General features: G+C 62.0%; 2 protein-coding genes across 4 annotated transcripts; one reads left to right on the top strand and one right to left on the bottom strand.

The window, feature by feature from the left end:
• Positions 1–3101: 3101 nt before the first annotated feature.
• Positions 3102–8842, bottom strand: LOC103823601 (digestive cysteine proteinase 1-like). Its single transcript, XM_030232994.2, has 11 exons — positions 8681–8842; positions 7542–7601; positions 7232–7324; positions 6983–7155; positions 6037–6280; positions 5773–5965; positions 5486–5679; positions 4767–4858; positions 4522–4683; positions 3777–3966; positions 3102–3468 (listed from the first exon to the last, which is right to left on the bottom strand). Exons 1-11 carry the CDS (start codon positions 8730–8732, stop codon positions 3281–3283), a joined length of 1641 nt encoding a protein of 546 aa, XP_030088854.1. The 5' UTR covers positions 8733–8842; the 3' UTR covers positions 3102–3280.
• A 1374-nt stretch (positions 8843–10216) lies between these two features.
• Positions 10217–20024, top strand: FGR (FGR proto-oncogene, Src family tyrosine kinase). Of its 3 annotated transcripts, XM_050983308.1 has the most exons (13): positions 10218–10381; positions 14142–14202; positions 14446–14698; positions 14779–14881; positions 15153–15251; positions 15408–15511; positions 15582–15731; positions 16156–16320; positions 17271–17450; positions 17542–17618; positions 17690–17843; positions 18411–18542; positions 18772–20024. In XM_050983308.1, the coding sequence occupies exons 3-13, from the start codon at positions 14458–14460 to the stop codon at positions 18978–18980; spliced, it is 1614 nt and encodes a 537-aa protein (XP_050839265.1). In that variant the 5' UTR covers positions 10218–10381; positions 14142–14202; positions 14446–14457; the 3' UTR covers positions 18981–20024. The 3 variants fall into 3 exon arrangements, with proteins under 3 accessions (XP_030088493.1, XP_050839265.1, XP_050839264.1); XM_030232633.2 differs by lacking the exon at positions 16156–16320 and adding an exon at positions 16684–16839 and having other exon boundaries at positions 10217–10381; positions 14142–14698; XM_050983307.1 differs by having other exon boundaries at positions 14142–14698.
• The last annotated feature ends 6324 nt before the right edge of the window (positions 20025–26348 follow it).

Raw genomic sequence — 26348 nt, 5'->3', positions numbered from 1 at the left:
CAAACCTGCCAGAGCAGCCACGGGTGCCAAGGGAGAAGCATTTGGCTGAGGAAGAGAGTTTGTAAAGCTGCTACTGAAGGAAGTGTGAGAAGAAACGCTTGGAAAGCCGCTGCCTCGGTGATTTTCCAGCAGAGCCACACTGGCAGCAAAGCAGTTTCAAGCCTTCAGAGTTTAGAAGGCTGCTCAGATCTATCAAATGCACCCTTTCACCATGGAATGGTTTGGGCTGGAAGGAATTGTAAAGATTATCTCTCTCTAATGCCCTGCCATGGGCAGGGACATCTTCTATTTGTGCCCCAAAAACCTCTGGTTGCTGTGTGAGACAGAAAAAGTCTGCCCTGGGTCATGGTCTTTGCCATCCTAAGATGTCAGGGTTTTATGTAAAGCACGTCCTTCCCTTTTATGGAGCACCTGGCTCTGTCCTGGGAGACAGAGACCCCCAGGACCCCTTCCCCTGGCACAGGAGTGCTGTGAGCTCTCCATCAGCCCCTCTGGGTCGCCTGGAGCATTTGGGAGCCACGAGGTTGCCAAAGCAAGTTTGATTCAGCTGCTGTTCCTTGACACCGTCTGTGGCTCTCTGTAAATCACCAACAGATAATAATTTCATACTCTGGCTCTGCGTATCCCCCGCCTGCTGAATAATTACCTTGTTTTGTGCAAGCCGTGAGAGGTTTTCACAGATAATTCATCCAGCGGGGAAAGGCAGCCAGATTTTGGGCTGGAGCACATTTTCTGGCCACCTGGCATTGCTGCACAGAGGTCTGCAGCTGCCTCCGGAGGGAAATGCAGTATCCAGGACAGCCGAGGGCAGGGCAAGAAACCAAACCCAGATGAAATCCCAGCCGCCCTTCCTCGGAGAATAATTCAGCTTGGCAAACTCAGCCCACCCTGAGTTTCTGGATGTGTGGACAGATTGATCCCACAGATCTGGATGCTCTCACTCACAGAGGAGCTGTTTCACTGCAAACAGAGTTCCTCCCAGGAGCTGCTTGTGGTGGTGACCTCTGTCTTGCCTCACTCCCCATGTCCTGCCTGGCCTCGGCCGGGTGGGTTGGAGCCCAGCATGGAGCTAAGATCACCCCAAGGTTGCCATCCCCATCCCAGGGTTGAGCTGATGCAGGGCAGGAGGAGAAAGGATCATCCCTGTGTCAGCTCATCTCAGCAGCTTCCCAAACCCCACGGACTAAGGAGGAGATGGGGTTCTCAAGGTGGGATGTGGGTCCTAAATCCTCTCAGCTCCCATTCTGAACAGTGCTCACTCCTTTAAACACCAACCTCAGCTAATATTTCCCCACCAATGTATCAAATTCGGGGAGTTTCCTGCAAGGTGCCTCTCACAAAGGAAACCTTAAATGCAGAGCTTCGGGCCAGCTTTGCTTCCAATAAATAGCAGGGTTCAGAGTGCCTGTGCTTTGCTGTGCTCTGCAAAACTTGGAGCCACTCTGAGGTTTGGGTGTCCAGGGAAGTCTGGAGGTCACAGCTCAGCTGGGCTGGGAGCCAGAACCTACATCTGGCTCTGCAAACAGCAAACCTCCCTTCAGGTATGTCCTTTCCTATTTTTTCCTTTTTCAAATATAATAAATAGATAGCTTTTTAAGTTCCCAGCCATCTGAACTACCCATGCTCAGGACTGCGATGTGCCTAATGCCATGAATGCAGAATTTCAGTAAATGCTTCCTGGGGATAAAAAACTTGCAGCTCTCGAAGGCACCTCTGTGTTTAGCAGCAAATTCAGGACATCTCCTATCCAAAGGGAGCCTGAAAGTCACGGTTCCCTGAAAGTCAAAGCATGTTTTATTGACTGCAGTCAAGAGAATCAAAGATCTGGAGACCTGGACTCCCACGGAATAAACCACATTACTCCTGTGCCGTGATCATTCCTCTCCCAGACATGAATTCCAACCAGCCTCCCTGCTGGGAATGATTAAAGACCCCTTCAACAATCAGCAAATCGTCAAATAAGCAGGTGAACAAGTGAAAGAAAACAAGGGAATATGATGGCCTGCCACCAGTGATGAGAGCAGTGGTGTCACCTGGAGGGAAGTGCAGCTCCTGGGTGCTGCCCGTGGTTTGCTGTACAAAATTGGGATGTAGCTGTGGGGGATGCCCCTTCTCAACTATCAAAACCCCATTTGGGGGGAGGTAGAGCCTGTGCAGATGCAGCTACAAGTCAGGGATGACATTCCCTTCTTCTAGGTTCCCTTCCCAGCTGCCTGCTGCTACCTGGGTTCCAGAACTGGGAAGCAGAGCCTGGCAGTGCCAGCAGCCCTCACTGGGAGCCCTGGGCTGCCCACTGCAGCTGCCAACCCAGCTCCATGCTCAGGGTGGACATCACTGGAATGGCACCAGCACCCCCACAACGAACCTTCAGAGCTGTGCTGACCTGTGGTCTGGACACCCCAAGAACACCAGACCCTTGGCCTGTGGTGAGGCTTCTCCATGGCTGTGAGGTTTTGGGGTGAAGCTCTGGAGCAAGAAAAGATGGAAGAAGCATGACAGCTCTGGGGTGTGACCAGTTCAGGAACACCCCGAGACCCCCTATGCACCCCACACAAAAAGGTGGGAGACTACCAGGATAAGGGGAGGGAGAACTTCCCACCCTGTTTTAGTATCCCTGTGCTCTGATCCTGCTGTCCAGGATGGCTTGAGCCCAAAATAAGAGCCCAGCTGAACCACAGCCACAGTGCAAAGGGGAGCAGCCCCCAGAGTGAAGGGCTGGTGGCACTGGCAAACACCCTGGTGACAAAGTCCCCCCCCAGCAGCCACCGCAGGCACTCTGGCAGTGGGGCACAGGGTGGAGGCTTCCCCCTCCCCAACACCCCACGCCAGGAATTTCTCATCTCAGCAGAAATCCCTGGGGTTGTTTGTGCTCCACCTCAGAGCTGGAAGAGCCGCTCCCCTCGCCCCGGGTGTCTGGGACTGGCTGTGAGAGCCAGCTGGCTCTGCCAGGTGGGATTGTCCCCTCCCCAGGAGGCCCCTAGGGTCCCACAGGACCAGGAAAACCAGGCTGGGGACCGGGACCTGTACAGGATGTGTCCCTGGGGCACAGGGGGCACAGCTGTGTGGGCAGCAATTGAATCCCTCCTGTAGAAGCCATCCAGTACTTTTCCAGTGTCTTTATTGGCAAGCCCAGTGCTGAGTCCCCGTCCTGCCCTGCGTCCAGCACTGAGTGGGGCTGTCCCATTGTGTCCCAGCTTCCTGATGGTTCCACTGAAGGGCCTGGTCCAGGGCTGAGTGCTGAGAATGCCGCCCAGGGCTCTCCCTGCAGAGCCAGGGTGGCTCAGGCCAGGATGGGGTAGGTGGCCTCAGTAGCCACTCCACAGTTGTTGTCCTTCATGGCCATGAGGACGTAGCCGTCGTTGCCCCAGTATGTGGACCAGGAGTTCTTGATGAGCCAGTAGGTCTCTCCCTGCAGGACCCCGTAGCCCACAGCCAGCACGGCGTGGTCCAGCGATCCCGGCGTGTTGTCTGCAGGGAAGGACACGGCACAGGGCTCACTGGAGAGCACCCCTGTCTGGGGAGCATCCTTGTCCAGAGAGACTCCCTTTACAGAGACCATTCCTTTCTGGAGACCATCCCTGCCTGGAGAAGATCCCTGTCCAGAGGACATCCCAGTCCAGACATCATCCCTGCTCCCAGGGCTACCCCCAGTGCTGCAGAGGACTTCAGGACTCATCTCCTCCACCCCTCCCTTGACCAAAAAGCTGGTTCCCAGGTGCTCTGGCATCTCCCTGGGTACCCAGGACCTGCCATGCCCCGAGTGCTGCCTGTCTCACCACACTTGGGCTCGTAGTAGATGCCGTTGGAGTAGAAGGAGAAGCTTTTGTGCGAGGCGTCGATGCTGACGGCCACGGGGCCGTGCTTGTAGATGGCAGCTTTGACTGCTGTGACATTGCCTGAGGTGACGTTGACGTAACCCGTGATCTTGGCCAGCATCTCAGACTGGTTGTAGTGGCACAAGCCATTCTGCACACCCAGGGGACACACACTGTCATCAGGACCCCCAGGATCCCTCGCTGGGACCCTGCCTCCCTGCCTGACCCTGCGCGTGCAGGCAGTGATCTGGAATTTGGGCTGTGAGAGCATCCTGGCTCTGACCCCGCTGTCCTCCCGAGCCCAGGGTGCTGGGGATGTTTTCCCACTAGTTCAAAGACACAAGGTGGGGAGCTGGCTCTGCACACAAAGCCCTGGAGGGCTGTTGCCCGCATCTTGCTGCCACATCCCCATCCCCAGGCAGCTTTGCTCCCTCTCTGGGTACCCCGGGGCATGGAGTGACTCATGGCACCACGCACAGGTGGAGGAGCCTTGTCCCTGTTTTGCAAGAAGAGAAACTGAGGAGCACGGTGACAAAACAGCCTGGATGAGCCCTGGGGCATGGCCTTGACAGTACCGTGAACCCCAGAAGCCTGGTGCCTTGGGGACGAGGTGACATCCTCATCTCAAGAGCCTCTTAGTGGGCCCCACCATGGCTTTAAGGGCCCAAGATGTTGGGAAGGCCACCAGGGACAAGGGCCTCCTCACCTGCCCCTTGTAGGTACCGTAGGACTCGGTGCTGGCAATGCCCCCGTGCTTTTTGATCCACTCGTACGCTCGCCACTCCTCGCCCCCGTCGCAGGCGTAGTTCCCAAAGCCCCAGGAGCAGTCAATGAGGACTTGCTGGGACAGGGGGGTCAGCACGCCGGTCTGCATGGGGGACACAGTCCAGGGATGGGGACAGGCCCCCTGCAGGCTCCCATCCACACCGTGGGGCACAGCCCTGCTCCCACCTTGAGGAAGAGGGCACCTTCCATGGCTCCCGTTGTAGCAAAGCTCCAGCACGACCCACACACAGCCTGATCCTTCACAGGGGTGACAGCGCCTGGGGACAATGGGGCAGGGCAGGAGACACTGTGTTGACACCGAGGGATGGAGGCAGGTGGAAGGGAAACTGAGGCAGGAGTTGAGGTCCAGAAGCAGCACAGCTAGATATCGGTGCTAACTGAGAAGGGGGTAAATGCACTAGCAAAGCTGGGACCCCCACCCTTGCCTAGGGGCAAGCTCTGGGGGTGTCACTCCCAGCTGATGGGGACATGGGTGAAGCCAGATGTTGCTTCAGATGGCACATCTGTCCCTGGGGCACCAGGGTGAATTCAGGGCCAAGTGCTGACCCAGCTGCCTTTAGTCACAGAAACAGAGAATGATTTTGGCTGGAAGGGACCTCAAACACCATCTCGTTCCACCCTCTGCCATGGGCAGGGACACCTTCCACTGTCCCAGGTTGCTCCAAGTCCTGCCCAGCCTGGCCTTGGACAGCCCTGGGTTCTCTGTACGGCCTGTTCCAGTGCCTCACCAACCTCACAGACGTGCACCTCCGGGGACAGCACAGTCCCACAGGCTCCTCAGTGTAGTGATGGGGAGCAGGGGAGCTCTGTGGGACTGAGTGCAGGCCTGGGTGAGGAGCACTTGCTCCCAAAGCACCCTGGTGTCCCCCTGACCCCACGCATACCGTACATGCGCCAGTCCAGGCTCTCGGGCAGGATGATGCCGGCGTAGAGCTCCGTGGGGAAGGGCAGCCCGTGGTTGGGGGTCCCGCTGCGGCGGCGGCCCCGCAGGGCTGCCAGCTCCTGCGGCGTGCGGTCGGCCAGGTGGTTCAGGGACAGCGTGTAGGAGAGCGCGGCGCGGTTCCGCGAGTGCACAAACCTGCCACCGCGGCGGAGACAGCGCCAGCTGGCCCTGCCACCGCCCCCTCGGTGTGACAGCACCCCCAGAGGGTCCTCATCCCCCCCGCTGTACCTCATGTTGTGCACGAAGATGCTCTGCCTGTGCTCCAGCTCCCGCGCGGAGCCGTAGCGCCGCCCCATCTGCTGGCGGTACTCATGGAAAACCCGGTGTGCCCAGGGCTGGTGCTGGCCCACCAGGTCCTCCATGGGGTTTGCCAGCACACGGTGCTCTGCCACATTCCCCGGCAGCACCCCACACTTGGTCTCTGGGGACCAAAGAGAGGACCCTGTCAGCCCGAGCCCCACAGAAAGGATGGGGGGTCCCTCCCTGGCTCACCATTGACGGGGAGGTCGAAGACGGAAGGAGGATAGCTGTTGTCGAAGTCAGTGTAGGCGATTTCATACTTGTCGTAGTGGGAGCCCAGCAGGCTGTTGTACCCCCGCATCTCATAGTGCACGGGGGCCACCCCACAGCTGGAGTTGGTCACCCACAGGGTGTAGACGTTCTTCTTCTGTGCCCAGCGGGTGACGTTCTGCCACACAGCACAGTACCGACCCTCGTAGTACTCCTCCCGCAGGAACTGGGGGGGACACGATCTCAGGGAGGGGACCTCAACCTCCCCCAGGCCACCTGCTGCCCAGCCAGCCCCTTTGCACAGCCCAGTCCTCTCCGGCTGGATCCAGTGGCTCCATGTCCATTAGCACACAGCCATGCGTGGGGTGGAATTGGGGCAAGGATATGGGGTGCAACACAGGGCAGACCCCCCTGTCTGGTTCAGCGGTGCCCTGGGAATACTCCGCTGTGCACAGCAATTTGTGCACCCATAGCATGGAGTATGGCTACACCATTTCTCCAAAAACCTGAAAAGATTTCAGATTTTTCCTGCTTGTTTCCAAGCTCTCACCATGCAGGCATGTGTCCAGCTCAGTGACAAGCTGCTGTCCCCACTGCTCACGTGCTGTGCCCAGCCCTGACGCAGGCTGGGGCCAGCAGGAGCTGAGTTGCCGAGCAGAGGCTTGCCCAAACCATGCTGAAATGCCAGCGTTTGTGTGGGATGTGACACGTCCCAACACGGCTGCTGGAGTTAGGAAAGGAGCCAGGAGTCCAGCCCCGATCCGGGTGGGGAAGTGACCCTCCCTGCACCCTGGGGTGTGGGGACGTGTCCTGGCCAGTCCCAGCAGCCTGCAGTGCTCGGACAGCGAGGAGCATCTCCCAGCACCCCCTCCCTCAGCCTGGAGATGCTTTGGGAGGCAGGGCAGGTCTCGGCTCTGAGGTTTCCCACCTTAAAGCCCTTCATGCTGGGGAAGACGCTCTGAGCAGTGACCACGTCCTCCTTGGAGCCGGGCAGCTGGAAGCACTTCCTGGTGTTCACCTCCTTCTCGGTTGTCTCTGGTGTGATCTTGTACCTCATCCCATAGGGCTTCACCGCTGCCAGCTGGTAGGTTATCACCTGCCCTGTGCCAGGGAGGGGGAAACTGAGGCCCAGAGTCCTGCTGGTGCAGGGTGGGTGCAGCTGGGTGCCACCTCTTACCTCCATAGTACTGGATGCGGCTCTTATTCCCCGTCAGGTTGTACCAGGCTTCAAAGGGCTCCTCGATCTCGGCGTAGGGCAGCTTAATGACCCCTGCACAGGACACAGCTCAGCCCCAAAGCCTCAGCACCCCAACATCCCTCCCTGAGCGCCTGCAAACCCACAGCTGACCAAGACAGAGCCCCATGGGTGATGGGTCAGGAAGAGCACCCGGCTGTGGAAGCCTGCCCCAGTTTGGCACCGGGACAGCCTGGTGTGACCTGTGCTGAACATCCTCTGCTCCCCTGCCCAGGGCTGGGGGTCCCCTTACCTCGGACATGGTAGATGGAGCCGAACTGAGGGGGTGGGCGGGAGAGCCCATAGTCCTGTCCTGAAAGGCAGAGAGGGCAGGGTGAGGGGGCTGTGTGTGTGTCCCCAGCTGAGATGGGGACGGGAGGCTGCCAAGCCAGTGTCCCCTTCCCTGCAGCCTGGGGCTTCCCTCCTTTGCCAAAAGAGCTTCCTGAGCTCATCCAAAGGCACATCCAAGGGACGCTGAGGCACTGACACCCTCCAGGGTCAGCACCCTGCCACAACCTGCCGTGACACTGCAGCAAACCCTGCACTGTTGCACCCCCAGGGAACCCCAGTTCCTGGGTGACTCTTGGGGTGATGCCCCAGTGTCACCCCTAGCACTGGTGGCCCTGGCCTGGAATATTTCCAAGGTGGGACCCAGCCAAGCTGTCTCCACACACAGGGCACGGTTGAGGAGTGCCAGGGCCCTTACCAGTTCTGACTGGCATTTTCCAGTGACCTCCTCAGCCTCCCCACAGGCTCCCAGCTTGTGCAACCCCACGCCAACACAACTGCTGGGAATGAGCCCTTCCCTCCCTCAGCATCTTCCTCCTCGCCGGGAGCGAGCACCTGCCCGGACCCAGACAGCGCCTGCCCCGCCCGGGAGAGCTGGGAGCAGCCCTGTCCCCCGACCCTGGGGAGGCGGGGGGCGAGCAGACCTGCAGCTGCAGCCCAGGCTGTGCCGTGGTACTCACCACACGCCTTCCGGGGCACCCGCAGGCAGCAACGGGTGCAGCCACCTCCCAGCCCAGCTCGGCTTTATCAGCACCCAGAAGGGGGGGTCTCACGGGGACACGGCTGCCCTGCCACCCCTGTCCCTTCACACTTGGCTGTCCTGCCTTGTCGGGCTAAAACCCTTGGGTTAAAGCCTCAATCTAGTTTTATTTTCACACCCCCGGCCCCACCAAGCCCTCAAGGCACCTGCTCTCTTTGCCGCCCATCTCAGCTGTGTCTTGGAGGAACTGTAAATCTTGGGGCTCAACGAGCAGTAAAACCACTTCCCCAGGCTCCAACCTCCCCTGCAGCGCAGCGGAGGAGATCTGGTGGGGTGCCCCCGCCTCCCTCCCCTGCCCGGGATGTCCCCAGCCGTGACAGCGCCGGGCTGGGGGTCACACTCACCCCGGACGGCGATGCAGAGAGCAGAGGCCACGAGCCAGCGGAGAGCTCCCATCCCGGCCCCGCTCCCCGGCCCCGGCTGGGCGGCTTTAAGCGGGAGCCGGCGGCGGCGAAACCCGGCGGAGCCAATGCGGCGGTCGGGAGGGAAGGAGGAGGGAAGGAACCGGCACCGGGTGGTGCCTGGCGGGGGACGGGCACCCCGGGCTCGGCGTGTCCCGGCAGGGCCCCGCGGACGGGGATGGAGCAACGCGGGCCCTGCAGGGAGCGGGAGGTGCGGGATGAGCCCCAGAACGCCCCAAGCCGTATTCGGGTGGGTGCATGGATGGATCTGTGGGGCACCCCTCAAGCTGGGGTCAGCCCTGCTTTCTTCCCTCTCGGGATGAGTCAGGAGGTGACAAGTTGAGGGTGACACCGCCGGGGAGGGGGTCCCCAGCCTGCACCAGCCCCGGCGCCCTCATGAGAACGTTGAAGGGAGAAGGGAGGCCGGACTCACTGCCCCAGGGCAAAGAGGGTTAACCCGGGAGGGCCAACTGCAGGGCGAGCAGTAGGAGGAGGAGGAGGAGGAAGGCTCTGGAGAGATGGGAAGGATCCCACTCCAGCCCAGCTGTGTGGGAGGACAGTGTGGCAGAGCCGGGACAGAGCCTGGACCAGCTCCAGGGGGACTCGGAGAGGATGCGGGGGCTCAGGCAGGGCTGAGGAGACTCTGACAGGGTGCAGGGGGATCACACAGGATGTGGGGGGCTCAGGGGGGCTGCAGAAGGACTCAGACAGGGGTCTGTGTGGTTTACCCCAATCCCAGAGCTCACAGAAGTTTATGGCTTGGTGTGACCGATGCAAAATCTTAGGGTCATCCCACCAGCAACTTTATCAGGACAAGGGGTAAATAAGGGGTTTGATGTCTAGTGGGCAATCCATGGACACAGGACTGGCTTGAGTCACACAAGAGCTTCCCCTCATCTTGGTGGGACGTGTGGGACACCCCTGGAACACAGCCCAGAGCTACCTGCCATTCCCCAGGGATGGCAGGGCGTTCACTGCCCCTCCACGGGTCTGCCCTGCCTCTGGGAGCCTGTGCCAGCAGCACGGGCGGCTGCTGTGCGTGTCCTGCCACCAGACAGGCCCCTTGCTCTTGTCCTTGCAGGGGCACAGCGCTGTGTGCGCAATCTGATGTCTCTTTGTTGTCCCCTGCCGGGGACGCTCCCTCGGGGGTCGCAGGGAGGCTGTGCCAGGCTCTGGGGACGGGCGCGGGCAGCCCCGCAGTGGCACGGGCTGGATCCGCACATCCCCCGTAAATCCCCGCAGGCAGAGCCTGGCAATCCACGCCAGTGTCCCCTGCTGCTGGGGACCAGAGAGCCCCTGACGCCTGGTCCCGCTGTAGCGGCTCCGCGGGCAAGCTGTGGTCTCCGAGGTGGCCCGGAGGGTGACCCGGAGGGCGATCCAGCAGCGGCGGGGCTGGCTGGTACAATGAACCATTGCTGCGAGCGCGGGGAGGAAGGGGGGGCGAGGGGAGGGGAAGCTCTTGCTCGGCTGCCAGAGCCGCCGAAGAGACAGGGGAAGCTCACGGCCGGGCGCTCCCGCTCTCCCACGGCTGCCGCCCCCGCAGCCCCAGCGCTGGCCGGAGCGGGGCTGCCCGGTGGTCCCGTCGGGAGCCCCGTGCGAGCGGGGGGTCCATGCCAGCCGGAGCAGGAGGGCTGACGGCAGGAGGTACGTGTGCGCTGTGAGGTCCAGGCTGTGGGAGGCTCAGCCCTGTAACAGCGAGGGGGGGGTCTCAATCCCCTTGCCGTGTGATGCTGGGAGATGCCCCCTCCCAGTGTGGGGTGGCTCTGGGTCCGGGGGAGGCGGCCACTGAGCTGTGGGGACAGAGAGTCCCGCGGCACTGGTGGGGTCTGCTGGGGGGCCTGCTCTCACTGTGCCCTCACTGCTTCCCTGGGAATGACCGAGGTGGGGAGGAGACCCCCGTCCTCGCCATCCTGGGGGGGAGCAGGTCAGCGGGGGCTGCGGTGTGTGTGTGAAGGTCTGCGGGCACCCACCAGCTCCAGTCACCATCCTGGCACTAACCGGCGGTGACACCACGTCGGGGAGCCTGCGGAGCACATGGTGCCCCCACCGTGCGGGACCTGCAGGCTGGGGAGGGGATAGGACACCCTGGGGGGGGGACACACACACACCTGTGCCCTCCGTCCCTGCAGGTGCCCGTGGGGTGCCGGCCCAGCCAGAGCTCCGGGGCGATGTTGCAGGCTGAGCTCTCCGCGGCTGAGGCTGGGGGAGGTGCAGGGGCTCCGGCCCTGGCCGGAGCGGATGCTCCCCCCGGTCTCTGCAGCTCTGCTTCGTCCCTGATCCTTGGTGTGTCCCAAGGAGGGACAGGAACTCGCTGCTTCCTGCCCTGCACAATTCCCTCCCCACCCCGCTCCTCCCGGGACATTGTATTTGGAGCCCGGGCCGGCTCCCTCCCTCCGCCCCTGCAGCCCCTTGGATCCGGGAATTGCTCTTCTTCCAGCGGAAATCCTGCTTTCCCAGCCAGCGATGGGGCTGGAAGGCTGGGAAAGGGGGGCTCCCTCTCCACTGAGCATCTTGTGCCAGGGAGGGGGGCAGGGGACCCCTCTGTCCTGAGCCCTGTGGCTGACAGGTGGGCTTGCAGAGATCATTTTTGGGGGTTGGCAAGTCCTTCAGTTTTCATCCCAGGGAGCAGCCCTGCTTGTGGGCATGCAGGGGATGGGGTGCCATCCCTCTGTGCACCCCTTGTTCTGGAGAAACCTGCTCCCACTGGGAGCCACAGGGGACTCACCAGGCACTGGGTGAACTGGGAGGACTGGAGCTAGAGCAGGGCTCCATCTCCAGGTATCATTGAGGTGGCCTTGAGGCTGGGGGCAGTGGGGAAGGGGCAGGGACATGCCACCACCTGCCACAGAGCTGGAACAAGGAGCAGATGGGGCAGGCAAATGTGGTCTCCTGTCCCTTCCCCTGGTCTGTGGGGTCCTGGGCATGGGATGGTGACACAGCTCCAGGTCCTGTGTCCTAATGAGCCGCCTTCCCCTTCTGTGCTGCAGCTGCCTCATGCCCAAGTTTTCCTGCTGGGACCAGGGAGCTCCAGAGCCACAGGGGGACAGAGGAACCTTGGTGTCACCAGGCTGGGCTGTGCAGCCCTCTTGGTTCCTCTTCCCAGGGAGCAGGAGCCAGGTCTGCATGGAGCAATGCAGGATGGCAGTGTGGGACAAGGCGTGGAGGGATCCAGAACACCCGGGGGGCTGCAGCCCTGCTGTCATCCCTGCCTGACCCTCCCAGCTGTCACCATCCCCAGGGCACGAAGTCCTGCCAGTCCTGTGGCCCCTTGATGGCCACAGCACCATCCTCTTCCTCCCCCCAGCCCACACCATGCTCCTGCTGCTTCCTCTTCCGACTGCCTAGCTGCTGTGTGAGTTCCTCTGGCAGCCACCTCCTGCCCAGGTCACCGTGGCCCCCTCAGCCTGGCAGATGCCACCATGGCTTGTCCCCACAGCACGGGGTGTGACATTCCCAGTACCCCCCCATGGCTCCATGTGGCTGCATCCCCCCAGAGCCTGACTTCTCCACTGCTGTTCTCCCATGAGGGGAGTGGATGCAGGGCATGGAGGTGACCCCAGGGGTACCTCAGCACTGTAGGTGACATGTGGGGGGACAATGGGGTGTGCAAGGGATATTGTGCCCTGTCTAGCAGCTGGGGATGGGGCTGAGCTGCCCCGTGTCCCAGGGGCCTGGGGAACAGATGGATGGGCAGTCGGGGATGTGGCTGCTCCGTGGCCAGCCCGGCCCGGCGGGACAGGGGTGAGGAATTGGCCGTGGCTCAGCGCGGGCGGGACCTGGCAGCTCGGCCAGGACTGGTGCCGGGGGAGGCAGCGCGGGAAGGGCTCAGCTGCCATCTGCTCCCCGGCTCCGAGCAGCTCCTTTTGGGAAAGCTGGAGCCAGACAGCACCACGCAGCCATCGGACACGGCCCCAGCTGCGTCCCCTTCCCGTGGGCAGCGTGAGGGGATGGAGTCACCCTGGGCTGAGCTCAGGGGGCTCTTGGGTGCACAGGGAGGGGGAAGCCTGGGGGCAGTGCTGCTGCACATCACCTAAACCCTTGGTGCTGTGGCACAGGGGGGTTCCACTTGCCTGGAAGATGCTCCTTGCCATCCCCATCCCTGCTGGCACCTGTGGCAGCTCCAGTGCTTGGTCAGCGCTGAAATTCAGCAAAATGGGAAGTTTCTGAATGTGGTGGGGGGGTGATTCCCAGCCAGGGGGGACAGGGTTTGTGAGAGCCAGGGTTGTTCATCAGTTTAAATAGCCACTAATTATCAGGAATAAAACCCCCAACCAGACGAGTTTCCTCAGATTTGGCAACGCTGCCCTGTTGGCAATGGCTGCGGCCTTGCCGCACCACCAGTGTGAAAGGCAGAGATGGAAGGGGTGAGCTGGGGTCTCTCCACCCTTACTGAGAGAGAGGAAAGAGAATCAATAACCATGATTGGGAAAACTGGCCTGAAACATCTCATCCACCCCAAACCTTTGTCTCCTCCTGCTCACTGGAGTGCAGAAGGCAGGACACCTTCCTGCTCCTTCCCTCTGCTCTCAGCTCAGGAGGTTGCAGGCTGGAGTGCTCTGCCCGGTGCAAACTGGGCAGACTGGTGTGGGTGGGCAATAACCGGGCTGGGGATGGACGTCTCCGTATAGCCATAGCAGGAGAGGTCTGATTTCCTCCTCCTCCTCTGTGAAACCTCGTCACATGTGGCCGGAAGAGCCTGTCCTGACCACAGTGATGTGAGCGGGGACCTTGCTCCCCAAAACATCCACTCCCCACCAAGCAGAGGGTGTGGGGATGGGGACACTTTGGGGTCTGGCTCCCCTTCAGCCTCGGGGACACACATGCTCTGAAAGGACATGAGCAGTGTGGTGAGGACACAGTGAGAGAAAAACCCACTTGAGGATGTGGTTTCAGCCCACACCGGGGTGTTGCAGCCCTTGGAGGAATGCTGCAGCTTTGTGGGGGTGTTGCAGATCATGCAGATCATTTTAGCTCATGCAGGGGGGTTGCAGCCTGTGAGGGGATGTTGTAGCCCATGCAGGGGTGTTGTGGCTCATGCAGGGGTATCACAGCCTATGCACGGGTGCTTCGGTCTGTGCAGGGGTGTGGTAGCTCAGGCAGGGGTGTTACAGCCAAGGCAAGGGGTGTTGCAGCCCATGTGTTGGTGTTGCAGCCCGTGTAGAGGTGTTGTAGCCCATAGCAGGGGTGTTGCATCCTGTTAGGGGGTGTTTCAATCTATTCAGGGGTATTTTAGCCTTGGCAGAAGTGTTTCAGCATGTGCAGGGGTGTAGCAGCCCTGGAAGAGGTGCTTCAGTCCGTGCAGAGGTGTTGCAGCCTGTACAGGGGTATTTTATCCCATGAAGGGGTGCTACAGCCCATGGCAAGGGTGTTGCCCCCTACCTGATGCCCTCCCTGGTGTCCACAGGCGACTCTTCTCCTCCCTGGAGTGACATGGAGCAGCTGGAGTGACCTGAGGAGCCGTCGCAGTGAGTGGGGCCGCCGTGGAGCACCCACGGGTGCCAGGGGGACGTGGGGTCCCCCGGGCAGCACAGCCCTCCATCAGCAGTGCCACTGCCCGTGCCCATGGGACCCCAGTGTCCCCCTGCTGTCCAGTGTGCTGAGCTGGGGGGTGGCAGGGTGCACCCAGGGCCTCTCCCCATGCGTGCACTGGTACCCATGTGTGCCCCCTGCCAGGGGGGTGTGGGGCTCACGGACCCTCTGTCCCACAGGCGGTGCCCAGGATGGGCTGTGTGCCCTGCAAAGAGAGGGGGGCTGGCAAAGGGCAGGCAGGGGGCGAGGGGGGCTCCCTGCAGCCCCCTGCCTCCCAGTACGACCCCGACCCCACGCAGCCGGGGGCCATCTTCACCCGCATCCCCGACTTCAACAACTTCCAGGGGCCAGCCGTGCCCTCGGCCCCGTCCTTTGCGGAGCCGGGAGGCTTCACCTCCAGCGTGCTGCAAACGCGGAGCGGGGCCATCTCAGGTCGGTGATGGCGAGCGGAGTCCTGCCACACCCCTGGGCTGCGACTCCGGGGTCACCGTGGTCCCTTCCGTGTGCCACAGGTGGGGGGGTGACACTCTTCATTGCCCTGTACGACTATGAGGCCAGGACGGAGGATGACTTGACATTCCAGAAAGGGGAGAAATTCCACATCATCAACAACACGTGAGCCCCCCGCGGACCTCCTGCCACCCCACCACCCACGTGCCACCCCGGGGAGGTGCCTTGGTGCCTTGGATAGCCCCCGCAGGACTCGGGCTGGAGACCCAAGCTCTGTCTGGGCTCCATCACTCAGTACCAGGGCCAGGGTCATGAGCTGAGTGGTCCCAGCAGAGATGGGTGGGGTCTGGGGCGCTGTGTGCAGGGTGAGGAGGCGCACGGTGGCTGGTCTGTCTATCTGTCCCTCCTCCTCCATGTTCTCTGTTTCCTTGCCCAGGGAGGGGGACTGGTGGGAGGCCAGGTCACTGAGCTCGGGAGCCACGGGCTACATCCCCAGCAACTACGTGGCCCCTGTGGACTCCATCCAGGCAGAAGAGTGAGTAGCGGGAAAAAAGGGATGGAGACACAGCCCAACCCCACCTGCCTCAGGCCCAGGTGTCCTTGTGAGCCCCAGCAGTGCCGCAGTGCTGGCATGGGGGTTCCGTGGTCCCCTCCTGGTGCTTTCCTGGCGCTGAGCCCCTCACCCTGGCAGGTGGTACTTTGGGAAGATCGGGCGCAAAGACGCGGAGCGGCAGCTCCTGTGCCACGGCAACTCCAGGGGCACCTTCCTCATCCGGGAGAGCGAGACCACCAAAGGTACAGGGACAGGGCTGGGGACACCAGGGGTTGTTCCCCACATCCCTCCCTGACCCATGTCCCCACGTAGGTGCCTATTCCCTCTCCATCCGGGACTGGGATGAGGCCAAGGGAGACCATGTGAAGCACTATAAGATTCGGAAACTGGATAGTGGGGGGTACTACATCACCACCCGTGCCCAGTTCAGCACCGTCCAGCAGCTGGTCCAGCACTATATAGGTAGGGTGGGGTGAAGGGTGCAAGGGGGGGGCAATAGGAAGGGTAGGAAAAGCTCAGAAGACCCTCTGGTAAGAGACTGGGCTGATGGGGTTGACCTGGGGAAGGAGGGGGCTGTTCTGTTGGTGGCATTAGGGGGCTCCCTGAGAGTCTCCCCTTTTCCATGCCCAGGGTGCAGAGAGTTCCCATTGTCTCTGGTGGGAGGGCATGACCCAGTCCCCGGATGCAGCTGGGGGGACTGGGGGTCCAGCCCAGACGGGGGGGTGCGGGGCTGTCCCTGGGGCAGGTGGAGGGGGGGTGCCTTTCTGTGTTGGGGGTGACTGGGTGATACTGGAGCCTTGGTGATGCCGGGGGCGGTGCAGGGGAGCAGAGGGCTGGGGGGATCTGTGCCCACATTGACTCCTGTCCCCCTGCTCCCGTGCTGCAGAGCGGGCGGCTGGGCTGTGCTGCCGCCTGGCTGTGCCGTGCCACAAGGGAACCCCCAAACTGGCCGACCTCTCAGTCAAAACCAAAGACGTGTGGGAGATCCCCCGCGAGTCCCTCCAGCTCCTCAAGAAGCTGGGAAATGGGCAGTTCGGGGAAGTCTGGATGGGTAGGGCCTGGTGGGCAAGCCAGGGGAAGAGGCAGGGGGGACATGGGGGTACCCCCAGGCCTGGTGCCCCACTGGGAGAAGCTCGTGCCTGCCAGGACAGGCTGAGCGACACCAATTTGCTGGCATGAGGAATTATCCCATGTCCTGCTCTGGGTTGACAAAGGCTCCCCCATGATGTCCCATGGCACCTCTGCATGGGCAAGAAGACCCCCACTGCAGAAGGGACCACAGCACCAGGCCAGGGCGTCCCACCTTCGTCATCTTCTTCCTCTGGCATCGCCTGCTTCCTCCGCTCATGCATGCTGCCTTCATCCCATCACATTCCCTCCCTCCTCTTCCCTGCCTGCCCCTGATCCCCCACAGAGTACAATGATGGGTTGTGCCATCTGCTCACCCACCCGTGCCCTGCTGTGAAGCCCCAGACCCTGGGATTAGCTAAGGACGCCTGGGAGATAGCTCGGGAATCCGTCACCCTGGACAGGAAACTTGGCATGGGATGTTTCGGAGACGTGTGGATGGGTAAGGCTGCCCCGGCCGGCCAGGGCTGGGGGAGCACAGCGGGCAGGAGAAGCTTCCTTCTGTCCTGGCAGCGAGCATCACAGGGTGCCAGGAGGTACCTGCTTGTGTGGGGGAGATTGAAACTTGGCACGGAATCTATGAAGGGTTTGGGAATGGGGTGAGGTTGGTACTGGTGTGAGGGGAACTCCTTGTCCTGGGTGGGATGCAGTGGGATCACAATCCCTGCCCAGGGATCCCTTCCTTGCCCTGCCCTGATTCCTTATCCATCCATCCATCCATCCATCCATCCATCCATCCATCCATCCACCCATCCATCCATCCATCCATCCACACAAGCATGCAAGCATGCAAGCACACACTTCGTCCACACACCCCTCTGTCCTGGGTTGGCTGTCCCCTGGGCTCACAGTGACTCTGTGTCCCCAATGCAGGGACATGGAATGGCACCACGAAGGTGGCGGTGAAGACGCTGAAGCCAGGGACCATGTCCCCTGAGGCCTTCCTGGAGGAGGCTCAGATCATGAAGCGGCTGCGGCACGACAAGCTGGTGCAGCTCTACGCCGTGGTGTCGGAGGAGCCCATCTACATCGTCACCGAGTTCATGAGCCAGGGTGAGCAGGGGCACTGCCCGGGCACAGAGGGCTCATAGGGGGGCACCCCTGGGTTTTGGGGGTCTTTGATGGCAGCTCCTTCTGCCTGCAGGCAGCTTGTTGGATTTCCTGAAGGACGGGGGCGGTCGCTACCTGAAGCTGCCCCAGCTGGTGGACATGGCTGCCCAGGTACTGGGGGGCTGCTGCAGGGGGGGTGCCCCGGGCTGTGCCGGGGGTCTCCAGAGCTCCGTCCCCCTCAGATTGCGGCGGGCATGGCTTACATCGAGCGCATGAACTACATCCACCGCGACCTGCGCGCCGCCAACATCCTGGTGGGAGACAACCTCGTCTGCAAGATCGCTGACTTCGGCCTCGCGCGCCTGATCGAGGATGACGAGTACACGGCGCGGCAGGGTGGGAGCGCCCGCGCCGTGTCCCCTGCTGCGTCCCTTAGCCTGGAGATGGCCATCCCTGGGCTGGGGGACCTGGGCTTGGATGCCCCAAGTTCGGGTGTGCCAGGGAATGGGTGTCCTGGGCGATGGACACCCCAAATTTATGGGTGTTTTAGGTGATGGATGCCCTGGGTCACCCCAGGGAATGGGTGTCCCCGAGGATGCGTGTCCCAGGGAGTAGGCATCCCCAGGAGACAGGTGCCCCAGGGCGTGGGTATTTTGGTTGGTGGATGTCCCAGGTGATGGGTACCCTGGGGCAGCGTATCCCCAGTGCCTTGGGTGCTGGGTGTCCCGTGTGTGAGCTGCTCAGGCAGAGGGTGTCATGGGTGCTGGGTGCCCCTAGTGCAGGGTGCCCCCGTTCAGGGTACCCCAGGCACAGGACACCCTCAGGACAGGGCGGTTCAGGTGATGGTGCCTCTGGTGCAGGATGTCCCAGGTGTGGGCTGTCCCCAGAGGTGGGTGCACCAGGTGAAGGGTACTCTGGGTGTAGGTGCAGCCCCAGACATGGCTCACCTGTGTCCCATTGCAGGTGCCAAGTTCCCCATCAAATGGACAGCTCCAGAGGCTGCACTTTTTGGGAGATTCACCATCAAGTCAGATGTCTGGTCCTTTGGCATCCTCCTGACGGAGCTGGTAACCAAAGGCCGTGTGCCTTATCCAGGTATGGCCCACTGGGGCAGGTGCACCCCCGGGGTGGGCTGGGCGGGGCACAGACCGGGGCTGACCTCCTCAGCAAGGCTTGTCCCGTGCCTCAGTTTCCCCCTCAGAGGGACCAGTGCTGAACTGGGCTCCTACCCAAACCACAGGGCAGTGCCACTCTGTGCCTCAGTTTCCGCACTGGCTCGTCCCAGGGGGTGCTGTCACTGAGCAGGAGGGTCCTTGTCCCGCAGGGATGAACAACCGAGAGGTGCTGGAGCAGGTGGAGCGGGGGTACCGCATGCAGTGCCCGGGGAGCTGCCCCCCTTCCCTGCACGAGGTGATGGTGCAGTGCTGGAAGAGGGAGCCCGAGGAACGGCCCACCTTCGAGTACCTCCAGTCCTTCCTCGAGGACTACTTCACTGCCACCGAGCCCCAGTACCAGCCCGGGGACAACCAGTGACCCTCTGCTGGCACTCCCAGGAGGCTCTGGGGTGGCCTTGGGATGAATCTCTTTTTTTTCTTTAGAGGTGGTTGCTTCCTTTGTCTGTGCCCCCCAAAACTACTTTTTGGGGTGCTCAGGGTGGACACAGGGCTTTGCACAAGGATTCTGGACTCAGAGAGAAGACAAAACTGTGCACCCCAGCCCCTCCTTCCCCCACTCCCTTTATTGCCTTCACACACAGCTTTGAACCTGAGAAGGGCTTTGGCTGCAGAGGGGACTGTGGGGAACCCCCGTGAACCCCCCAGACACCCCAGACCCAGAGAGTAGCAGAGGGCTTGGGGGGAGCTCCCCATGCCAGCCCCAGTCTCTTCTGGGAGCACAGCTGGGTGGGGTTCAGCCCCCCCTAAGTCCTGGCACTGACTGTGGGAGGCCATCTCAATCCTCCCTTCCTTGGTATCTCCTTTAATTTATAAGATTTTATATGCCTCCTCCAAGCAGCCATCGACCCCACCAAGGGATCCCAGTACTTGGGGGACCCCCTTGTCCCCCACCTTATTTCCTCTGCTTTATAGTAGAGCCAAGTCCTGAAAGACAAACACCCACCCTGATTGCACGGGGGGGAAAGGGAGTCCTGGCAGGGGGGACACCGGGAGTGCTGGGGGCCCAGGCAGGCTGGGGGCAGCTCTGCCCCAGGGGCTGCTCCCTCCTGCCCCGCGGGGGCAGGACGAGGGTACGGGATGGGGGCAGCCCCGCAGCGCTCGTGGCTGCAGCTTGGCTGTGCCCTCTGCAGCAGGGATCAAGGGGGGACTGGGGGAGCGTGTGTCAATGGGAATGCGGGGTGCCCCCCTGCCTGCTGCCCCTCCAGACACCCCCGTTTTGAGTGGGGCCCCACTCCTGTGCCCCGTGGCCAGTAACGGCCCCGCACCCCGAGGGCAGGGCTGTGGGTGGGCAGTGCCATGGAGGGGGAGGGCAGGGCAGGGCAGGGATTTGTTGTTTATTTTTTTTAATGGAGTCTGTAAATACTGAGAAATAAAACCTTTCTAACAACCTGGGGGCAGCCCGGCTCCTTCTGCCCCTGCCCTGCCCCAGGAGAGATGAGCTGCCCCAGGTGGGCAAAAGCCCTGGGGGTGCTCAGAGCTGGGGGGAACGCTGAGTTACAGGATTTGGGGCGGGAACCCCCATCCCGGGAGCGGGGGGGCTTGCACGTTCAGCCAAGGCAGGACTGAGTGATGCCCCCTCACCCCCTCCAGCCCCAGGGCGCAGGTTTGGGGGGCTCCTCCAAGGGGGTGAGCGGGGAAAGCCCCCCTGCCCCCAAGGCCATGTGGGGAGGGGATGCACCAACTTCCCTTGCAAATAAAAGCCTGAAAACGCTGGGTTGGGAAGAATTTGGGTTTGCAAAGCTGCCCCCACGCAGAGCACCCTGCAGCCCCCCAGCACTCCCCAAGAGGGGACTGCCCCTCCTGCCAGCCGTGACAGGGAGGGGTCCTGTGCTGGCAGGCTGGGGAGGAAGAGGTTAATTTTCCTTGTAGCTTGGCCTCCCCAGCAGGGCCCAGCTGTGCCGGTAATGAATTCCTCAGCACTGATGGGAAGGAGGGACCGGCCCCCACCCCACTCCGGGGGGGGGGGGGGGGGGGCGCTCAGGCTATGGGGAAAATGCTGAGAAAATCGGGAGGGGGGCAGGGGGGCAATGCTGCTGGGTTTGGGGACATGCCAGGGCTGTGGGAATATGCTGAGGTGTTTGGGGACATACCAGGAGGCTTGGGAACATGCCACCATCCCTGGTACCCCCGGGCATCTTCACAGCTCCTGCTTCACCCCAGCTCCTACAAGGGCATTTAATCCACATGGTGGTGGAGTGGAGCAGGGCTGGACGTGCCCCTGCCTCCCCATCCCAGGGAAAAATCCCTGGGGAAGGGCCAGGCCCCCAGCCAGGAGGGTGGCAGGCTGCCGGGGGCTGGGGGACAGAGCAGATAGCATGGCAGGGACAGGAGAGGAGTGGCTGGCACCAGGCAGCCCCAGGCACAGCCCTGGTGCCTGATTGTGGCCAAGGGCTCTGAGCTCCACACCTGGGGCTGGGCCCCGAGGGACACAGCCAGGGCCACCCCATGGGCACTGCCATCCTCTAGTATGTGCCACACACAAGCTCTGGCACCCACCCAGCACCCCAAACCCCCTCTCCCTCTGGGTGGGCACACACACCTCACCCACCCAATGTGTCCTTTGTCCCCACAAGCACGGGGATGTGTGCTGTCCCCCTCCATCACTGGGGGGGACAAAAAGCCTTCAGACAAGGGGAGCACCCCAGACCAAACCCAGGCACGGCACTGGGACAAGGCAGGGGTGGAGTCCCCAGTCTGTACCCCCTGGTGCTGGGCAGGGTCCATTTGATTCATCCCCTGTAATTATAGTCCCTGTTTAATCCCAGGGCCGGCCTGGGGGGCCATGGGGACCCCAACCCCAACCAGGGAGCGATGGACCGAGAGGTGCCCTGGTGTGTGAGCTCCAGCTGTGCCAGCCCCACCTCCATCCCTGTTCCTGCCTATTCCCACCCTGTTCCTTCCCTCTCCTGCCCATTCCTGCCTGCTCATGCCTTCAGAGGGGCTGATCCCACCGTTCTCTGTCCAGCTCCAACTTGAAATGATGCCACCCTCCACGTTCCAGCCAAGGCCCCCTGTCCCCAGCAGTGCCAGTGGCAGGAGGGGGTCAGGACCCGTGTGGATTTGCCGTGTGCTTTTCCACCCACGGTAACCCCTGTGCCACCACAGCCATGTCAGCAGAGAGTGTCCCCATTTTGCTGTCATTGCTGTGAAAGCTCTTGGGGATGTGGGGCCCGAGATTGTGGGAAGGGGCTGAAGGGGGGACCCTGTCCTGGTCCCCATCCTTCCATCCTCCCCCTCCCCCAGCAGGAGGGGTGAGGGGCTTAAAGGATTTTGCTGCGGGGTGACCATGGGCTGGGCAGGGACATCGATTTTATGTTAATGCTGAGGGGTATTGATCAGGGTGGAGGGGCGACTGTGGGTGGGCACTGCCCGGGATCACCCTTCACAGAGCTCCTGCAGCTCCCAGCAGGGCCCACCCTGGGGCCAGCAGCGATGGGGAGGTGGGCAAGGACGCTAGGACCCCTCCAAAGGTGCTGCAGGCTTGTTTATGCTTCGGAGCTGATGCTGGGGGCTTGAGGGGAAGAGCAAAGCTCAGGGCTGGGGGCCGTGCTCTGCCCCCTTCCCCTCCCGGCTGGCTGGTCCCTGCAGCTGCAGCACGTCCAGAGGGGAGAGAGAGCAGCCCAGCACCCCTTCCCTGGCCCTGCCCTGCGCCCGAGGGTCTGTCCAGAGCTACCAGGTGCCCCCGGGGCTCTGGGACCCTGCCCCCCATGGTGCTGAGCCCCCTTGCCCCGCCGCTGCCCACACACCGTGCCCAGCCCAGGTGGCCCGGCTCCGGCCGGCTGCTCTGCCAGCCCGGGCCAGCATGGGGGGGTCTGGAGCCAGTAACCCCCCCGGTGCCAGGGCACAGGTGTGGGGATGCTGCAGATGGCCGGCGCTGCAGAGCCTGGCACAGGCAGCCGCAGCAGGGGCCGCCCTCCCCAGGGGCCCCTCGCCCCCAGGTGCTGCCGGGGACCCTCGGGGCCGGACAGGAGCCATCCCCACCCACAGCAGGGCGGGGGCTCGTCCCTGTGCCCCCTGGCCCCAGCTCCCCAGGGACTGGCAGAACCCGCAGAGCCCTGGGTCGTGGACTGGAGCCACGTCTCCGCGGCAGCAGTGGCCAGACAACAGTGGAAAATGGCCAAAAATGTGGGTTTAGGCTTGACCAGGCTTGAGCCTGCCGGTCCAGGCCTGCAGGCACTGTCCCCTCAGAGGGGAAACTGAGGCACAGATGGATTTATCTGCAATCACCCAACAGCTCAGCAGCAGTCACTGTGAGGGGACACCTTTTCCCACAGAAAAACAGCAGATACTGGGGAAGAGCCGTGCACTGACAGCAGCAGCATCTGTGATAGCAGTCTGTGGGGAGCAGCAGGATTTGGGGACAGAGGTTTTCTGAGTGTGGGAATGGTCGGGTGACAGAGCCAACACAGGAGATGGGGAGGGGCACAGCAGGAGCCTTGCTCTGCTGCCCACGGGGCTGCTCAGAAATGGTTTTATTGGGAGAAATCGGGAGTGGTTTTGCTGCTGCTCCAGGGCAGCCTGGTGCTGGAATTCAGGGACGGATTGGGCTTTTCTGCCGCAGTTACCTTTGTGGAGACAAAACCCGGCTGGCCACAACTCTCCACAGACGTTGGAGGGGCAGGACCCCCCTCCCCCCAAACCCCATCAGGGTCTCTGGACTGGGCTCCCACAAGGGCAGCTCCTGTGTCCCAGCACAGCATCAAACACCTTCCTCTGTCTCCTGGCCCTCTATCCCCGTGCCCTCCCCCCGGTCTCCCCCTCGGCACCCCGTTGCCTCCTACCCCTGCTCCCACCCGGGAGCTCTCGGGGTGACAGCTGCCAGCCCCCAGCCCAGCCAGGCGCATCCTTCGGGGGCCAAACCCGGGCAGCTCGCCCTGGCCCCGGGCACGGGGGGGCTGCTCGGGGTGGGAGGGGGTGGCTTGCGGGGACACGGACCGAGCTGGGGACAGCGGTGGCAAAGCAGCCGCTAGATGGTAGCGTAAGTCCACGCCAACGCTGCTGACACAGCACTTGGCGGGGAGAGCGCGCCCGGGTGACCCGGGTGGCCCCGGGGACCCGCCTCCGCCACCCACCTCCCCGGCTAAAGTGAAATCCTGGCAGGGCTGAGCGCTCGCGGAGCTGTGACACGAGTGGCATGGGCACGGCTCACCCCCCCAGTGTCCGCTGCCATGGCTGGAGCCACCTGTGCCCACGGGGACAACTGGGGGACCCCGCTGCCAAACCCACCTCTACCCCAAACTCAGACCCCAAACACACCCCCCAAACCAGCACAGGGCATGAGCCTGACGTGGGAGGGATCAAAGCCGGGCCTGGGGACGGGCAGGATGACCCACAAGGCACCCAGCTCAGTGTGGGGGTGCTGGGCACCCACGGGAGTCTGGCAGGGCCGGGTGGGGGTGTCCCTCCCCTGCAAAGCACCTCATTTAACTCCTCTTCCTCCTCCAGCCCTGCCTGGGGCTCCATGCCAGGCTGATATATATATTTTATGATAACTATAGAGATGCACTTCAAACCTGACAAAGGACTTTGACAGTTTTAAGCATCTCTTTGATTAATACATGACCTTTTAATGCTTTGGATTAAATTAATAAATCTTTTACATTCTAACCCATTCTGCTTGCAATGTCATGGGTTTTGCATGACCTCTCTCTTCCCTGCCCTGTCCCTCTGTCCCTCTCCCCCGCCCCTGCACAGGTACAGTAATCCACAGCCTTGCAATATTCATGGGGCACAGAGCCCTGCAAAGCGAGAAGGGAGGGGATACTCCTCGGTGGTTTTTTTTTTTTTGAACCGTCCCTAAAAATAGCAAGAAAATTCAAAGCTGACATTCAGGGCGAGGGGACGAGGAAGCCTGCAAAGTTGCTCACTCAGCCACCAGCAATTGCAGCGATCCTGTCTGCGTGTGCAGATTCCTCTGCTGACCGGGCTGGAGCCCAGGCCTGCACTCTGCTCAGCTCCCAGGAGCAGAGCAGCCTGCTCCCCATCCCTGCCAGGGTGGGCAGAGCCCAGCCAGCCCCAAACCCAGCCCTCTGACCCTGCTGGGCTGCACTCAGGGGACACAGCTGCACCTTTCCAGTTGCAATAGGTCCCAGCTGGAGGACAGCTCTCAAGCTCACCAGTTCATCCCAGTTTAGCAGTGAAGCTGGGGTGAGCAGTGTGTGTGTCTGGAGCTCAGATTCCTTCCTCACTGCCTGTTGATCCAAAAACACGCGTGAAACCCCAACGTGCCCCACGCAGGCGAGGCAAAGGGCTGCTGTAAAGCCGGGTGCTGTGTCTCTCCCTGCACCCATGTGTTATTCCATCGATGACTCACGTGTTATTAGCAGCCAAGCAATATTCCCAATTCCCTGGAGTTAACCCTTCACTCGTCACTCACAAAACCACGATGTCATAACAAACATCACTAGTATTATCTACTTTAATTATATTGTATCTACCCAGCTCCGGGAACATTAACAGAGAAGGCGACTTGGTGCTGGGGAGATGCTCCACGGAGCTGTGAGGAGGGAGGTTATGAGGTGCCCAGCAAGTTGGGAGGCAGCTTCCTGCCCTGTCACCACTGTCCTGAGGGGCCTTGGTCACCACCTTTCCTCCTGACATTCCCTTTAGCACATGGCCAAGAGAGGACACAAAAAAAATGGAGGCACAGGGTGTTAGCAAACAGCAGGGATAATGCCAGGTCTGAGAGAGAGCTTTTGATTAAAAAAAAAAAAAAAGAGTTACAAGTTGGCAGGGGGTCGGGGGAGAGAAGAAGAAAGGAAAAAAGGATGTGGTTGGCTCCATGGGCACACTGGGCACACTGGGCTCCATGGGTACACTGAGCTCCATGGGCACTCTGGGCTCCATGGGCACACTGGGCACTCTGGGCTCCATGGGCACACTGGGCACACTCAGCTCCGTGGACACACTGGGCACGTTGGACTCCTTGGGCACACTGGGCACACTCAGCTCCGTGGACACACTGGGCACATTGGGTTCCGTGGGCACATTGGACTCCTTGGGCACACTGGGCACACTCAGCTCCGTGGGCACACTGGGCACATTGGGCTCCGTGGGGTGTGTGAGGCTCAGGGGTGCTGACCTGGAGACAGCGCTGGACCTGCGCACCCCAGATTGTGGGGAGGGGGCTGCAGAGAAGGGTGTGTGTGCCCAAACCCTGCCTCCCTGCGGAGGGGGCGCGCAGTGCGGGTGCAACCCGGGAGAGGGCAGCAATGCCCCGCGCATCCCAGAGGGACCGCGGGGAGCGGGGGCAGCCGGGGGGTTGCGCTTCCCCCGGGGTGTCCCCCCCAAAGTGTCCCCTCTCTGTAAGGATCCCCTCTCCCAGAGCGGCGCTCCGCGGCCGCGCGCCCATTCGCGCCCCTCCCTGCGCGCTTCGCAGCGACTGGGAGGAGAAAAAAAGGGGGGGGGGAGGAAGGAGGGGAAAAAAAAGAGGGGGGGGAAAGGAAGGACTACAAGGCCCGGCATGCCCCGGCGGTGCTGCACGGCTCCCCGGGGTGCCGGATGCTGGCCGTGCCGCTGACAGCGGAGCGAAGCGGAGCCGCGGTCCCCGCCGCGCACGGAGAGAGGAGCGAGGGGCTGGGCGCGCCTGGCCGCCGGCTCTGCTCCCCCCCTTTTATCCCAGCCCCCACAAAGCCGGGAGCGGCAGAAGGCAAGAGAGAGGGAGGAGGTGGTGGTGGAGGAGGAGGAGGAGGAGGAGGAGGGAGGAGGAGGAGGAGGAGGAGGAGGA

Source organism: Serinus canaria, chromosome 23 (assembly GCF_022539315.1).
Source record: "Serinus canaria isolate serCan28SL12 chromosome 23, serCan2020, whole genome shotgun sequence".
In the NCBI taxonomy this organism is placed as follows: domain Eukaryota; kingdom Metazoa; phylum Chordata; class Aves; order Passeriformes; family Fringillidae; genus Serinus; species Serinus canaria.
This window is presented reverse-complemented; position numbering and strand designations above follow the sequence as displayed.

What these genes read in the sequence shown, in the direction of transcription:
- FGR (XM_050983308.1), top strand. Translation starts at nt 14,458, where the DNA reads ATGGGCTGTGTGCCCTGCAAAGAGAGGGGGGCTGGCAAAGGGCAGGCA. An exon ending in GCGGAGCGGGGCCATCTCAG is followed by an intron (nt 14,699 to 14,778) that starts GTCGGTGATGGC and finishes CGTGTGCCACAG; the next exon opens with GTGGGGGGGTGACACTCTTC. An exon ending in GGAGAGCGAGACCACCAAAG is followed by an intron (nt 15,512 to 15,581) that starts GTACAGGGACAG and finishes GTCCCCACGTAG; the next exon opens with GTGCCTATTCCCTCTCCATC.
- LOC103823601 (XM_030232994.2), bottom strand. Translation starts at nt 8,732, where the DNA reads ATGGGAGCTCTCCGCTGGCTCGTGGCCTCTGCTCTCTGCATCGCCGTC. An exon ending in ATCTTCGTGCACAACATGAG is followed by an intron (nt 5,680 to 5,772) that starts GTACAGCGGGGG and finishes CCGCGGTGGCAG; the next exon opens with GTTTGTGCACTCGCGGAACC. An exon ending in CTACTACGAGCCCAAGTGTG is followed by an intron (nt 3,469 to 3,776) that starts GTGAGACAGGCA and finishes CCTTCCCTGCAG; the next exon opens with ACAACACGCCGGGATCGCTG.